Source organism: Paramormyrops kingsleyae, chromosome 16 (genome assembly GCF_048594095.1).
Source record: "Paramormyrops kingsleyae isolate MSU_618 chromosome 16, PKINGS_0.4, whole genome shotgun sequence".
Taxonomy (NCBI): domain Eukaryota; kingdom Metazoa; phylum Chordata; class Actinopteri; order Osteoglossiformes; family Mormyridae; genus Paramormyrops; species Paramormyrops kingsleyae.
Genome location: NC_132812.1, coordinates 15,313,659 through 15,329,073, shown reverse-complemented (window position 1 = coordinate 15,329,073; position 15,415 = coordinate 15,313,659). Strand labels below are relative to the sequence as shown.

Genomic DNA, 15,415 nt, shown 5'->3' with positions numbered 1-15,415 from the left:
AATTTCTTTTCATTTGTTGCCAGGGTGTTGCTATATTATAAAGGCTTGTCTTTAAACATAAAACGGATATAAATATTTTTATTCGTATGATTAACGGTAATAAATAAATAAATAAAACGCTTTCTTGACTTAAATTCAGTTCAAACATTAAATAGTTAATAAAATTGCAATGGGAAGAAGTGAGCTGGTTCTTGAAGCTGTGTGGTTTTCATTTTAAAACCTGATTTACAGTTGAATGGTTATAATAGTGACTAAGAAGAGGGAAATAAACAGACTTAGGATCAAAGGCATCATTAAAGATTTAGCCCCCATTTGGGCTGTTACACTTAAGCATTCGGAAAATGGAATATAATATTAGCATATTCACTTTTGCATATAAATGATCAAGCCTGCAACCCTGCAAATACTCTGTTATATGTAAAATATTTTGTTATATCGTACTACACACACAGACACGCACACATATCTGGGGAAAGTTGTAATGTTTGTCCTGTAAAATTTCGGAACGTTGGTATACTTGACCATCTCGAGAGATAACAATGTGACATTGTCGCGTGAGCCTCTCCTACAAATCCTTAATTACAAAAAGGGGATCAGATGACTAGAACATCCAGTACCGGGGTCTCCGGGCGGCATGGGGGTCTTTGATCAAGAAAATCCAATTATTTGTGTATATACATTTCCCACATAGTGATTACTTCATTAATTGTCCCGCCTTTATCTCCTCCCTTCCCACCCCCCTCCACCCCCGCCCCCCCCCCCCCAAATAATCAGTTCTTTTATCCAGACCAACAAACACACCATAGGAGCTTTGTGGATTCAAAGGATTTGCTTTCCCCTCTCAAAGAGCCGCTATTCTTTGATGATTGGGCAGCGGCAAACTTCAAAGTAATAAATCTTATTTCTGACTGGCTGGCGGCCCACCAAAGTCCTTATCAAATTCTAAGAAGTGATCCCTACTCTTCAGATAGTCCAAGGATATCTCGGGAGAAGGAGCTGACCATTGGAAGACTTCTGTACATGACAATCTGGAACCGCGTTAGTTTTTAAGTTATTTTAATTACACAAAAAAGAGACGAATATAAACAGAGTTGGACATGGCTACGGTGGCTGTACTACGGAACGACACACTGCAGGCTTTTCTGCAGGTATGTATACCGAGTTACCATATATCGCTAGAACATTCTTAGAGGATTATTTTGGACAGAACTTTTATATCACGACCCTTTGTCAGTTACAGTACCATACAAAGAGCCAATGTAAAAAGATCAGCTATTTGTATTATTATATTGTTATCGCAGAAGCTGAAATATGTTTTCAATTAAATACATATATGAGAATACCGAATTCCACTTTTGGCTGCGCAGACCTACAGCAAGGAGCCAGATAACTTTTATTTAGTTGTGCTAAAGCTAAAACTGCCTATCAAAATGTATATTTTGTGAGTTCGCAATTCCATATGTTTTTTTAAAATGTTTAGCTACCATATATCAAAACCAGTGAAATTAAACATAATTTAATAATCTACAGGACCGTACACCAAACTCTTCACCGGAGTCGAGCAAACATTCACCTCTGGCGCTTCTAGCGGCAACTTGTAACAGGATTGGGCATCACGGATCAAACGCAACCGATTTCCTTCAAGTCCCATATGACACGACCCTCGGCTCTCCATCGCGAATATTTCACCCCTGGAGCAACGAAGGAAACACGCAGGCTGCTCTCTCCAGCAATCCGACTTTGGGACTTTCCCCTAAATCCCAGCTCCCTGCACACATTCAGTCCTCTTTCGGTCCTCATCACGAACTGCCTTTAACGCCACCGGCCGACCCCACCTATCCGTATGAGTTCTCCCCAGTGAAGATGTTACCATGTTCCGTGCAATCATTACAGTCAAGTTGCCCACCCACCTACGTCCCTGCTGTTACATATGCAGCGCCAGCCCCGATCGCACCTGCGATACCGGGTTTCGTTCCTGGCCACTCCGGTCTTATCCATCAACAGCCGAGACAGCTTTCCCCAAATCCGGGAGAGGATATCCCTTGGTGGAGCCTTCAGCAGGGAAATCCCGTCAGTCACCCCTCATCTCTTGCGACCACTCGGTTCCCCTTACAGCGGAGCCTGGTTCTAGGACATTCGGATTTCGCTCAATATCAGACCCAGATAGCAGCCCTGCTTCACACCAAGTCCCCCCTGGCCACGGCGCGGAGATGCCGGAGATGCAGATGCCCCAACTGCCAGTCTTCGGGCTCCAGCGAGGAGCCGGGAAAGAAAAAGCAGCACATCTGTCACATACCCGGATGCGGGAAAGTTTACGGGAAGACTTCGCACCTCAAAGCGCACCTCAGGTGGCACTCGGGGGAGAGGCCGTTCGTCTGCAACTGGCTCTTCTGCGGCAAGAGCTTCACCAGATCCGACGAGCTCCAGAGACACCTGCGAACGCACACGGGCGAGAAGCGCTTCGTCTGCCCCAGCTGCTGTAAGCGCTTCATGAGGAGCGACCATCTAGCCAAGCATGTCAAAACGCATCAGAACAAAAAGGTCAAACCGCAAGAAAAGTCCCTAAACGAAGTAAAAAGGGAAGATATCCGAAGCATTTAGGGTGCAAGAATGGCGCTTACGGAGTCCCTGTGCAATATATCTATACAGAACCTCCAGTCCAAAACAATCATTTTAAAGGAGTTATTTGTAAATTACTAATGAGGAATTACCAATTTCTACTCATGGTCGTCAAGTGGAAACATACTGATTTGCTATGTGTAAATATGTCCAGACATAGCCTACTCGTCTTTAAGTACATTGGAGGACCTTACTAAACTTTCGCCCCCAGCAGCTGGTATTTCTTGTATATATATATATATATTTTTGGAAGTTCAAATTGTTGAACTTGTGTTTTTTTCCGAACGTTGTCTCCGGTGGAAGAACTTATTTGTATATAAATCAATTAATAGCTTTTGTTGAATGAAAGTGTTCAAGTGTTTTGTCCCATTGCGGGGCGCCTTCGCATGCTTTCGGAAAGAAACGACTCTATACTGTGTGGAAATAAAAAGTGATATATTTTACCTATTCCCAAAGTTGCCCAATTGCCGTATATGTTTTAACGAATTCGTCCGGATAGAGTTTTTATTTTCTCTGTTCCGATGGAAACGAGAGATGTTAAATCCGAATTCAACAAGTCTTACTCCATTATGTAAGTGAACGACAAGTTCTGTTAAGCTCTTGACTTAAGACACTCATTTTTAATGGAAGCGCTAATATACAGTGTAAGTGTCACACAGCCGTTAAATATATACAAGACACGGCAATTAATGGATGGAATCGTTTACGGAAAGAATCGTTAATATACTTTCGTAATTAATTCGGAATTATAAACATGCCCCCATACTTATTTTTAAAATGCACTGTGGGGTCACGATGCCCCCTTAAACTGTGACAAGATTATAGGCCCAATTAAAAGACCTTAGAGGTCTTATTATAACATAATATAAAATAATATATTTAATGAACCAGCATCTTTTCCTTTGCACTGAATATCTAAAACAAATATCTAAACCACAGATGCATCAGGTTTAACAGGTAAATACATATCATGTAACACAAGGAAAATACAGATCCATGCATGACATAAAATTGATACTTATAATTAATTAGAGCATTGAAATATAAGATGAAATACACCAGTTAACCACATGTGGTGGAAATAACTGAATGCATCTAGAACTCTGGCGTCTTAATTGTATTTACATCCGATTTATTTGCAAATTAATGCCAGATCTATTAATTCAAATCAGACTCGAGGGCTTCTTCTAAAAGTAAAAGATCAAAGTAGCCTATTGCACAAAAGTTCCAAAAAATAGCGATTGCCAGAATAAAGATGAAAACACTGATTTAAACTGTCAATATATACATATGTTATGCAGTTAAAATCTTTCTGAATACATCGTGAGTCGCCCGAAATATAGGCCTTCATACCGAAAAGTCACGAAAAGTTTAATATCCTATTGTTTGTCAGAAGAATAGCATGCTCTGCAGTATTTATACATGAGACCTGCTTTGATCAACCTTTCAGTTGTTCGATACAGTTGAAAACGTCGATGTTCATAATTTACAACATTAGCAATATTTATTAATTTACCCAAAAAGACATCTGCCAGATGTTCGTTTCACCCCATCAGCTCCCTCTTGTGAATTGAGAACTGTCTTCCATAAGCTAAAATAAAACGTATTTTGTAATTCACTTTGTTTTTTGCATGACAACGTGCTGTCACTATCGCATTTTCAGTGTTAGATCAATGCTTTCTCTAATCTGTTTTTCGACTGTTTATCCGTTGAAGCTAATTATCCAAGTTTTACTAAACAGTTGTATTCATATAACCGAATATGACAAGGTTTTGCTCTTCAAGGCTTTTCTGTAATGCAATACTAACTACTCCATTTAAATTATGACTCAAATTTAGCAGATTATCTTGCTGAGAAACAGGTGTTTTAGCTTTTTTGTACTGTCATAAATGGACAAATGGACGTGAGAACGGCAGCGGAGATGGTTTTGTCATGTGATAGTCACATGACAGTGACAGCTGGTTCACAACAAGAGATACAGGCATTCGGGATGAGCCCCCATGTCAAAATGTCAAAAGAAAAGAATACACGTTAAAGGAGACCCGATGGAACCCCGCATAATTGTTTCATAGTTATAGTCTCTATGCAGGTATGTGTATCAGTCTAAAAAATATATACATATGTGTGTCTGTGTGTGTGTGTGTGTGTGTGTGTGTGTGTGTGTGTGTGTGTGTGTGTGAATGACTGAATGTATGAATGAAACTTTTATTGTCAGTACAATTGCTACTCTATGGTCTTTAAAAAGTACTAAACAAGACCAAAAAAATACAAATTCAAGCAGCGGCAAAATGAATAACAGTATCAAGTAAAGTAAGTAACAGCACAAGAATCTACAACAGCAGTGTAAAAAAGTACTTCTACTGCAGATTTATTGAAGTCTTTGTTTATGTGTATGCGATACACATAAACTAAAAATAAGTTTTTTTTAGTTTTAACTTTTTAACTTATAAAAATAAGTTATTTTTCACTGGTCTGTAAGAGGGGTACAATGAAGGCCAGATACACACACACACACACATATATACATTTGTGTATATAAATTTCTATACACAGACTTATGTGTGTGCATGCAGCCTATATAAAGAGGGAGAAAAAAAGGTTAAAAGGACCTTTAAATGAATAAATAAAGCCAAAAGCATTATTGACAGCAGACATTGGGAATTAAATGGCTTCATTAGCTTTGCTGATTCAAGTATTCAGGATTACTGAGCTTGAATGTACCGAAGATTATTTAAACATTTCTGTGTCTTTATGTTCCGAAACATCCAGGCCTGCTTCACAGCACTCAGAAATCAAACAAGTGCTGGAACCCATGCATTTTACAAATTGCTGGTATTTTTCTCATTTTAGTATCAATACTTGCCACATGTTCCCACCTGTCATTTGTTAATTGATGTGTGCAGCAACATTCCGGTACCATACGGTTTGCCAATTAAATGTTCATTGTATATCTTAATTTATATAAAATGAATTGTTTGATCTGATACTTTTAGCAAAGTTATTTATGCTCTTGCTATCAAAATCATATGTTACCCCTGAATATGTTTAGTTCAGTTTCACTGTAGCCTCATACCTGCGGTACTGGATTTGAACCTCACCCTCTGGAGCTGTGATTGTGCAGTTTGAATCTTCTTTCTGTGTTTGCACTGGTTTCTCCTAGGTCCTCTGCTTTCTTTCCATGGTCAAAAACATTCAGTCAAATGAATTAGTGCCTATAAATTGCCCTTACTTTATACTGGAGCTGTTGCCCTATAGTGGTGCCTCGTGCCCTGTAATGCCTGCAATAGGATCCAAGTTGTCTGTGATGCTGTGCCGGACATGCAGTTATGGAAAACAGATGGAATTTAATTGTTTTGTTCAACTAATGTGCATTATATATTATTTAATAATATACAGGGTGTTCATACAGTCTCTTTACAATTTCAAAGATGTATTACAAAGGCAATTGATGAGATATCTTCATCAGATTTGTTCTATGTACTCAGTAGTTATCAAAGTTTTTAATCACATTGCAAACAAAGGTACGGGACATCACTAATCTAAAGCAGAGGATCACTGATGCCATTGCCCCCATTGATGAGGGTATGCTACAGCGAACATGACAAGGAATCGAGTACCTCCTTGATGTGCTTCGTGCAACTAATGGTGCCCATATACAGGTGTATTAAATGAGACAAAAAAAACCTTAAATATATACGTCTCATTTTGTAATAATTTCCACATATCTGTCTTTTTATTTGCCTTTGCAATAAATTTTGAAATTGTAAAGAGTTCCAAAATATAGTCAAGTACTATGCATTTTCATAAAAATGTAAATAATTTATGAAAAACTTATCTCCTAATACTTTAGAAATTATATTTTAAACAGAATGAACACAGACCGCAGTCATGAAAAACACTTTTGCTTGACTATTAAAAAAAAAAAATTATAAATGACAATAATAAATGATAATAGGGATTCTGGTGCCCTTCAACTCAATATTATGACCATTATTTACCATGAAGTTTAAATTAATAAATATCAAGAAAGAGAATAAACACAATTCCTTTATTTAAACTTTTGTGAAAAACAGAAATAAAGCAGATTTGTCGTTACAATGTGCTCTGTAATTGTCGCCCTTGCTCCCCCCCGTTTCAGCTCGGGGGGCCCAGACAATTGCCTTCCTTGCCTGTCCTGTCTCTCTGTTATAAATCACTTGCTACAATCCTTACAAACAACTTGATGTGGGTCCCTGCATTTTACCTGTCAGCCACCCCATGTCAACAAGGTGAGGGGGGTGTTAAACTACAAGGCTCTCAAAGACCAAGAGAAAAATAAGCAGAAAATACGGAAGGTTAACAAAACAAATGCAACTAACCGTTTGCAGCCTTTTGACCAGAGCGAACAGTGAAGACAACAGGTAGGTCTACTGGTTGTATCTGTAAAACCAGTATCTCCAGATGGAATATATTCTGTGAGGGATTGTGTACCACATGAACAGTGAGATGACGGGCTTCAGTCGAACAAACAGTCATGTAAGTGTATGGAAATTGCCGTCTTTTCTAGACTTTTTTTATAAAAACTGATCCATTATTCATACTTTATACAAGAGCTGGGAGGTTGAAACCTTTACTTAGATTAACCTGTACTTAAATGTGATTAATTGTTATTTTTAATCAAATAGAGACTCGTATTTGCAAACTACATGAATGACGATGTCTTTCAGAAGTAATGAAATAGGCAGATAAGCTGAAGGCTTTGACTCTGGGTAAAAATACTGCTTCTACTGTTAGATGTGTAAAAGGTTATCGACAGGTTTTATCCAATTTTCCAACAAAATATTATCCCTGTTGTTTGCCTGCTATGCAAACAGGCTGGATACTCATTGCTTATACTATACTCTACTATACTATACTATAGTAACAGAATGTCACAGGGAGTGGGGGTCCAGGCACGGAGCAGACAGAAAACAAATACGCTAAGCCAATGTTATAGTTAGGAAACGATATAGGGATTGAGTAGCCAGAAGATCTGTTTGGGGGGTGCAGGGTGAGACAGGCTTACATACGGACAGGAGAGAAGCTGGACACACATTCGCTCAGAGAGAGGGAACAGGTAACACACTTATTGGGAAGATCAAGCACATGGAACCACATAAGAGGAGAAAAGCAGAGTAATAAAATGCTTGGATCATGATCATATTAATCATTTCCTCGCAACGAGGAAATGGACTAGACCAGTAAAATAAGACCAGCACTGAGGAGCAGTTCTCAGAGTTCAGGAGGAGGGATATTAGCAGCGGTGCAGAATTGGAAGTCAACCTCTAAGAATACTATACTATACTATACTATACTATACTATAGATTTCAAAATCTAAAAAATAATTGTGTTAATAAATTGTATTAATAAAGGTGTCGGCTACATGAAAATGAATGAATGTGTGAAAGATAGAAACTAATGCAAATACAAGGTTAGAAACGCTGTGTAAGTCTCTTATTTCAAACAAGTGATACATAGACTAGATCTGAAATGATTTAAGGTCACCCACCCACAGCAGAGTAGAGAGGCACATGCAGACATTTCACATTCACAGCAGTTTATGAAGATCTGCTTTTTATTATCCAAAAAAACGGAAAGGGGTACGGAATGGCTGAATGATGCGTCAAATGAATATCGTCACAAAAAGAATGATGTGCCCAAAGTATTCAAAGCCTCATTCAGCAGAGGTATCAAGATCGAGAATGAACACAGGAGCGGTAAGAGAAGTAAGAGGAAAGCAGCTCCCGTCAAGGATGTCTGGTGATGGACTGGATTAGCATGAAGCTAAGCTAGTGGAGCACAAATCATTTCCATTCTGAGCTCGCCTCCTACTATCCAAACTTGCAGTCAGTTGGATGAAGAGGAGGGGCTTAATATGTCAATGAGGTTGTTCTGTTTGAGTGACAGCTGTGAGGACCACTCACCACTCTCAGCACATGCATGAGAATTATTCTTTGTCAAAACTTGTTTTTAAGGGTCTGCTTTGGTTAAAGTATTATATAAATTAGGGCTTTTTTGTACACAAGAAACAAGTTGTCTACTTAGTTTAATGAAAAAAAATAGGTATAATTCAGGGGTAGACTCAGAACTTCACAGGTTGGGGTCTGAATCCTGCTTCCATTCTGTGTTTGTGATTTCTACGAGTTTGTATGTTACTAGTTCCCCCGGCAATCTAAAGATATGTAATATATTTTTAGTAGCATGACCAAGTAAGGGCATGTATGTACCCTGTGAGGGGCTGGCATCCTGCCCAGGGTGTACCTTGTGTTATGTGCTTCCTGGCATTGCATCAAGCACCACCCCTTTACCCAGGATAAGAAGATAAATGTATCAATCATCAGTTTTATTTAAGACCTTTAAGGGCCCATTATTGGTGGAGCATGAAGTTTCCTGATTACTGAGGATTCCTGATTTAAAAAGCCTATTAGGTTTGGGATATTTAAGGTGCCCAGGAAAAGGTAGAAATGTTTAGTGACCACCTGTGATTTCGAGGGACAGATGGGTGGAGGGGGATTTGTGGGGGCGAGTGGGATGAATTAATACATTTTACCTCCTTGGCAAATTTTGTGTGATTGAAAAGAAGAACACAGGGGCACAATCTTTTGGGTAAAAGTGACAGGTACTTTCCCCCCCCCCCCCCCGCCTGTCATAGCAAATCTTAGTAGCGGTCAGCTTGCATCAGAGGATGCTGAAAATGCTCTATACCCTAAACGGTAGTAAGGCCCGAAGGGAAAAAATAGATTACCTCATCTTTTAAGAACATCAGTGTTTTTTGTGGCTGCGTCTGGATCAACAGGCGCCATTCGGCTGATATTCTTGGCTGTGCACGACTCCCAGCAACCTCCATTAATGCAGAGACATGAAGCATTAAGAATCCATGTCTTTCTGGAAAGGCCTATGTCACACTAGGGTCTGATGAGTGCTGGAAGCCTCTCTGTCATGCTTTAATGCCAGTCGGTGATTGGATAAGCTCATGTCCCCTGTACAGAACCCCCCTATGACCACTGTACACACGAGATATATGCATAACATGAATCACATGGAAATCTATCCATCCAACTCTGTTCTGTACCTGCTTCCCTGATGCAGGGTTTCTGGGCTCCAGAGCCAGTCCCAGAAGCTACGGCACAAGGCAGGGAATAACCCAGGACAGGGTTGTAACAAGATATCTGAAAAAAAAAAGATACAATATACTTGTCATTGTTCTTTGCGTCCCATCGCCCTCTCTCCCTTCCCCGTCCCTGATCTGTTATAAAACCTGACTAAATCTCAACCTCAGATAGTGATGTTAAAACAATTGGGGCCTATCCATCTATTTTCTATTTGTGGGTGTGTTTGGCTACAGGTTTTTCTCTTTGTGTGTGGCAGTGTGCTGTGTGGCAATGGTGGAGGTTCAGTTGAGTGACTTTGTGTCCCATGTGGAAAGATCAGGTCCAGAAAGTACAAATCCAGGCCAAGATTTTGTTTCAACCAACCAGTTGAGTACTCTGGGACTGTGACTATTTATGCTCAACTGGTTGGTTGAAACAAAACCTTGGCCTGGATTTGTACTTTCTGGACCTGAAATTACTACCCCTGCCTATGAGCTAGTGTCTGAAAGAACTGTATTCCAGACTCTCTGTTTAATCAAAAGTTAAATTGTTTCTTATTCACTAAATCATCTGCTAATATATTGTTCTTTAAATATTTAAATATTTATTTCTATAATATTAACATGTCCTGTTTCTCAGGATATCCTACATGTGTACTGTCATTGCACCTTAAATGTTTGACACTATATGTATCTTCGTCTGTGCACTACGTTCTCGCTGCTATACATCTTATTCAGTAGAACAGTGTTCCTAGACCTGGTCCTTGGGCACCCCCAGACTGTCCAGCAGGGAGCTGTGAGGGAGAAAAAGGTGGAACACCTGGGGTCCCCGAGAACCAATGTGCATTTGGAATCTGAGAGGGAGTCGAAATTCCAGTAGGAAACTGCCATCTGTTATGCACTCGCTTCATACATTCAGTATATTCCCCATTTTAGAAATGAAAGTAGCATATGAATTTATTCTATATGACTTAATAGCCAATGACATTAGTGGCAGGATCAGTACCTGCTGTCTGTCGTTTTCCCATTTGGCCAGCAGGTGTCACTGGCCATCCTGTTCCTTTCTGTGTTTAGTGTCTGTCACAGTCCCTAGTGTGTTTCCCTGCTTCTCAAGCTGCTGTGCAGCTGAATGGACTCAGTATGTGGCTGAGAACCTGCTGTGGAGGGATCTGTTGAAAATTTTGAGTTTTGGTTATCTTGTTGGTTATCTTGTTGGTTATCTTGTTCTAGTATTTCCGTAAGTGGTTTTTGCACCATTGTTCTTTGTTATCCTTACTTGTATCTAGTCTTGTAGTAATGTTCTGTAGCCTTGTTTCTAGTTTTTCCTAGTGTTTGAGTCAGTAGTGATTATTGATTTTGCTCACCTGTTTCTTGTTCATCGTGGCCCTTAGTGTTCTGGTTGATTTAGTAATGCTTACATGTAAAGCTAAGTCGAGCTACACTTATAGCTTACTATGTCATTTAATCGGACTACTGTCCTTGTCCCAGTATACATGCATGGGAGGGGAATCAATTTATTGACCGAAGCATGTCCAACTCCACTACAATAGGTGGCGCTATGGCTCCTTTCAGCTTGTTAGTATTGCGTAATAGTTGACAGATGTAAAAAAATATATAAAATTATTAATAATGGACGTGCAGACAAATGAAGTGACACCAGCTTTTATTTCCTGCCTTTGTTTTGACCCCTCGCAGCCCCTTTGTGTCTTGTTAGTTTGTGAGTAACAATAAAACCCCTTGTCTCCAAGCCTCTGTGTGGATTGTCCCTTCTGTCACACCGTAACATTTAGCCAGAACAGCTTCATTTTTAAAATCTGTTACTACAGCTACTAAAAAAGAGCAATATAAAGTTATCTCGCTTTACCTCGATTACCACTGTTTGGCTCTATGTGGGATTTTAACCAGCAAGCCCTGGGTAACAAGGTCATTACCCGTGCGGACTGAAAGGTGGACAGCGTGATATTTATTTTGTTAACATACTTGTCGACGCTTAATTGAATCTGTGTTATGTTTGTTTTATGTAATAGCCTCAGGGCACCCTTCAGCAGTTTTTCAATATGTCATATATGTACAGCATCATTATCGATAATGTTAGGGTAAATGATTGCAATTAAAATGCTAAAATTGCATAACCACCACATTCGTTTCCATGATCATTAGACGTACAGTGATCTGATCATTTGTGTGCTGAATCTTCTAGCAATGTTATCTCATGCTGACATTTGCTCACAGACTTTTACAGAGCCATTTAAAAAAATCCATCCTAGATTTTGTGTTTCTAGTAAATCCTGTCAGGCAGCGTGTCCATAATGTTGTTTCAGTCCATCAGTGACAATCTGCAGACTCATAAACGCCATTTGAGGGCTCGCACAACACAGCTCGCACGTCACACGCTTGTCATGCCGGGCAGATTGAGGCTCTCTTTAAGCTGACAGCATATACTACTCAGTGTTTGTGTTCAATATTCATCCCAACACCAATACTTTTTCAATCTGTCAGTAAATTCATATCAGAGATCCGTTTCACCAACAATGCAGGCTTTTATAAAGATAATTATCTAAAAGATTGTACTTTTAGATAACAATTTATTTCAAATTTTGGTTTTTTTTTTCAAAGTTGTTTTTGTGTCCCTCATTCAGAATATTACAGTTCAACGTAATATTTGTTACGCAGACACTTTTAATTCTTTCTTATTTCTTGGAATTTAAGGCATTATGGGGTCTCAGTCCAATGTCCTCACCTATGACTCCTTGAGGGGCCCCTAAAATCAATTATTAACTGACATACGGATACAGGATGGCTTTGGATCGTGACTCAAATAGCCTTGTATTACAGTTTTTCTGAATTGCTAAAACACATTTCCTAAAATCTCATCTCTTTGTCTCAAAACACTAAACACAAATTCTAAAATTCAAGCTACACTCACAAAACCTTCAACTTGTCTTGCAAAACCAAACATTTGACCCAAAACTATTTTAACTTTACTCAAAATCAAGCACTACTGTCAAAAACCACACAAAACCAGCCAATGTGCAAACACAACTTAGCAACTATTACACACTACATAAATAAGTACAAAACACTGTGGGATAGCGGGAAAATAATATTTATTTATTCATTCATTCATCCTTGTACATTTAAACAAAAAAGCACACATATAAACAAAAAAGAACTGCAGCAAAAAAAGTTTTACATAAAAAAAAAAAAACATATATTTGTACCGCATATTCAGAAAAATTATTCTGCCTCAGCATCACGCCTCTGTGCTGGGTCAGGCCACAGGACTTCATCCACGTCACATGCTATGTTCTCCCTTGCAAGGCAACGGGGAAAGAAACCTTTAGCATGCCGAATCCAGCCCTGGCAAGATTCCACTCCAATGTCACCACATGCTCCATTCATTGCTTGAAGCAGATTTTCCTGCGTGTAAGGGTTTCGGTCATATACTTTCCATCTCCATGCCGAGAAAAACTCCTCAATAGGGTTTAAAAAAGGAGAGTATGGTGGAAGAAACACATTCATAAAATGCTGCTCATTGTGAAACCAATCGCGAATTCTTTGACCACGGTGAAAGCTCACATTGTCCCAAATGATAACATACATGGGATGCTCTGTCTGCTCGCGATCTCTCTGCTCAAGCAAAGCATCCCGTAGGCCATCTAGGAATGCTAGTAGTACTTCAGTGTTGTATGGCCCAACAGTAACATGACTGTGGAGAACCCCATAGCTGCTGATGGCAGCACAGATAGTTACATTTCCACCACGCTGGCCAGGCAGTTCAATAATGGCACGTTGACCTATGATGTTGCGACCTCTTCTCCTTTTTGCTAGATTGAATCCAGCTTCATCCACAAAGATGTATTCATGAGGCCTAACCATTGAGTCAAGCTCAAAGATTCTCTGTACACAGTGAAAACAAACTACATTTAGTTCTGTAAATGACACAGTATGATGTATACATGTGCTGCTTCCCAGACAATACAGGATACATTCTAGTACTGAGTTTACTGTAAAAAAGTTTACTTACTTGCACATATTGACATCGTTGCTCTTTCACTCTCTCACAGTTTCGCTCAAATGGTACCCGATAAACTTGCTTCATCCTTATCCTGTTGCGTTGCAGGACACGGTCAATTGTTGACAGACTCACACTAATTATTCCCTCAAAATGTATGTTGTCTTCTATAATCTGTTGCTGTATTTCACGCAGTCGAATTGCATTATTTTGACGGACCATATCCACAATAAGTGTCTCCTGGTGTTGTGAGAACATGCGTGTTCTTCCACCCTCATGTGGCCGTCTTTCAATTCTAAAAAAAAAAACATTTAGTTAGAAGTATACATATATACATACATATATATTTTATTCAGTAAATGTTTTCAAACACAGTACCATGGAGAAAATATTTTTCACTGTCCCCTTACTGAGACAAGTATACTTTTTACCTGTTTTCTTCTCTGAAGGTCCGGATTATAGTAGCCACTGAGAACCTGCTTAGGTTTGGTTGTACACGTTGCCCTGCCTCCCTCATAGTCATGCCATGCACCAGAACATGATCTATGACAGTTGCTCGAATTTCATTTGAAATTACAGATCTTCTTCTTGGTCTTCGCCCTTGCCCACCACCTCTTCCTCTTCCTCTTCCTCTTCCTCTTCTATTGTGTTGCTCCATTGTTGGATCCACTCATGCCATTTGCATTTGACTAGGCTTATATACTGTTTACTAATTGGGTTCACTGATTGGACACATGTGTTTTCAATTTTGAGTGGTAGTGTGTAAATGATGAAAACAGTGTGTTAGTTGTGTTTAACTTCTGTAGCCTGTGTGCATCATTCTGGGTACAAGTGCACCACACTGCTAAATGTGTTTTGTGTTTGAGAATGTGGTTAGAGTTTTGGTAAATGGGAGATTCAGATTTGCAAATTGTGTCCTAACCAAGTGAATAGTGTTTAAGATTTTGACAACTGTGGAATTGATTTGATGAAAGAGTTTTGGTAGTTGATAGTTTAGTTTTTACAATGGGATTTAGTGTTTTAGCAATTCAGAAAAACTGTAACACGGCAGAAAGAAACGTTGGCGAGTTTCAGTACCTCAGTTGTATCGTGAACGAGCGCCATCTGCTGTCAACATTATTGTATTACAAATGTTCTTAAAACATGGTTCCTTTTCTTCATTAATATGTCCTAAATGCAGTTCCGTTAGAGTTGCGTACATGGCGACTTGTTTTATTACTGTTTGACGTCATCCGGTATAGTCAGGAAATTTAGTTCAAGACATATGCAGAAACTGTTTATATTGGTGATCTATTCAGTTCATTTTAGTGTTTATTGCCAAACACCCAGAGAAACTGAAGGCTTTTACGTGTGACCACGGGGTTATGTGTAACAAAAGTGACAACACAATAACACTGACTGTACAAAACATTGCGAGACGGCGGGAGGTGCAGCTTTATACAGAAGTCGCGATGACACACAGTGCAGTGCAGTACAATAAATGTTATGATATGTGCGCAATGCCTGCAAATCCTACACAGACAAGCTCTAAGATAGAACGTCTTAGAAATGAAGTGGCATCCATTAAGCTTAAGAAAAGCTATTCATATACCAATTAACAGGTGACGGGATGTCTTTTTTCTATAGTTCATATCTAATGAATGTATTTGCAACCTAATAATTAATTGATTCA

The 15,415-nt window shown here is 39.2% G+C and overlaps 1 protein-coding gene and 1 long non-coding RNA gene across 2 annotated transcripts; one reads left to right on the top strand and one right to left on the bottom strand.

Annotated features, from left to right (window-relative positions):
- Window positions 1–810: 810 nt before the first annotated feature.
- LOC111852299 (transcription factor Sp5-like) lies at window positions 811–3,437 on the top strand. The gene is made up of 2 exons (XM_023828062.2): window positions 811–1,148; window positions 1,531–3,437. Exons 1-2 carry the CDS (start codon window positions 1,098–1,100, stop codon window positions 2,599–2,601), a joined length of 1,122 nt encoding a protein of 373 aa, XP_023683830.1. The 5' UTR covers window positions 811–1,097; the 3' UTR covers window positions 2,602–3,437.
- Window positions 3,438–13,544: 10,107 nt separating this feature from the next.
- On the bottom strand, window positions 13,545–14,775 carry LOC140578691 (uncharacterized). Its single transcript, XR_011982956.1, has 3 exons — window positions 14,175–14,775; window positions 13,756–14,038; window positions 13,545–13,628 (listed from the first exon to the last, which is right to left on the bottom strand). It is a non-coding gene; the product is annotated as an uncharacterized lncRNA (long non-coding RNA).
- Window positions 14,776–15,415: the final 640 nt, after the last annotated feature.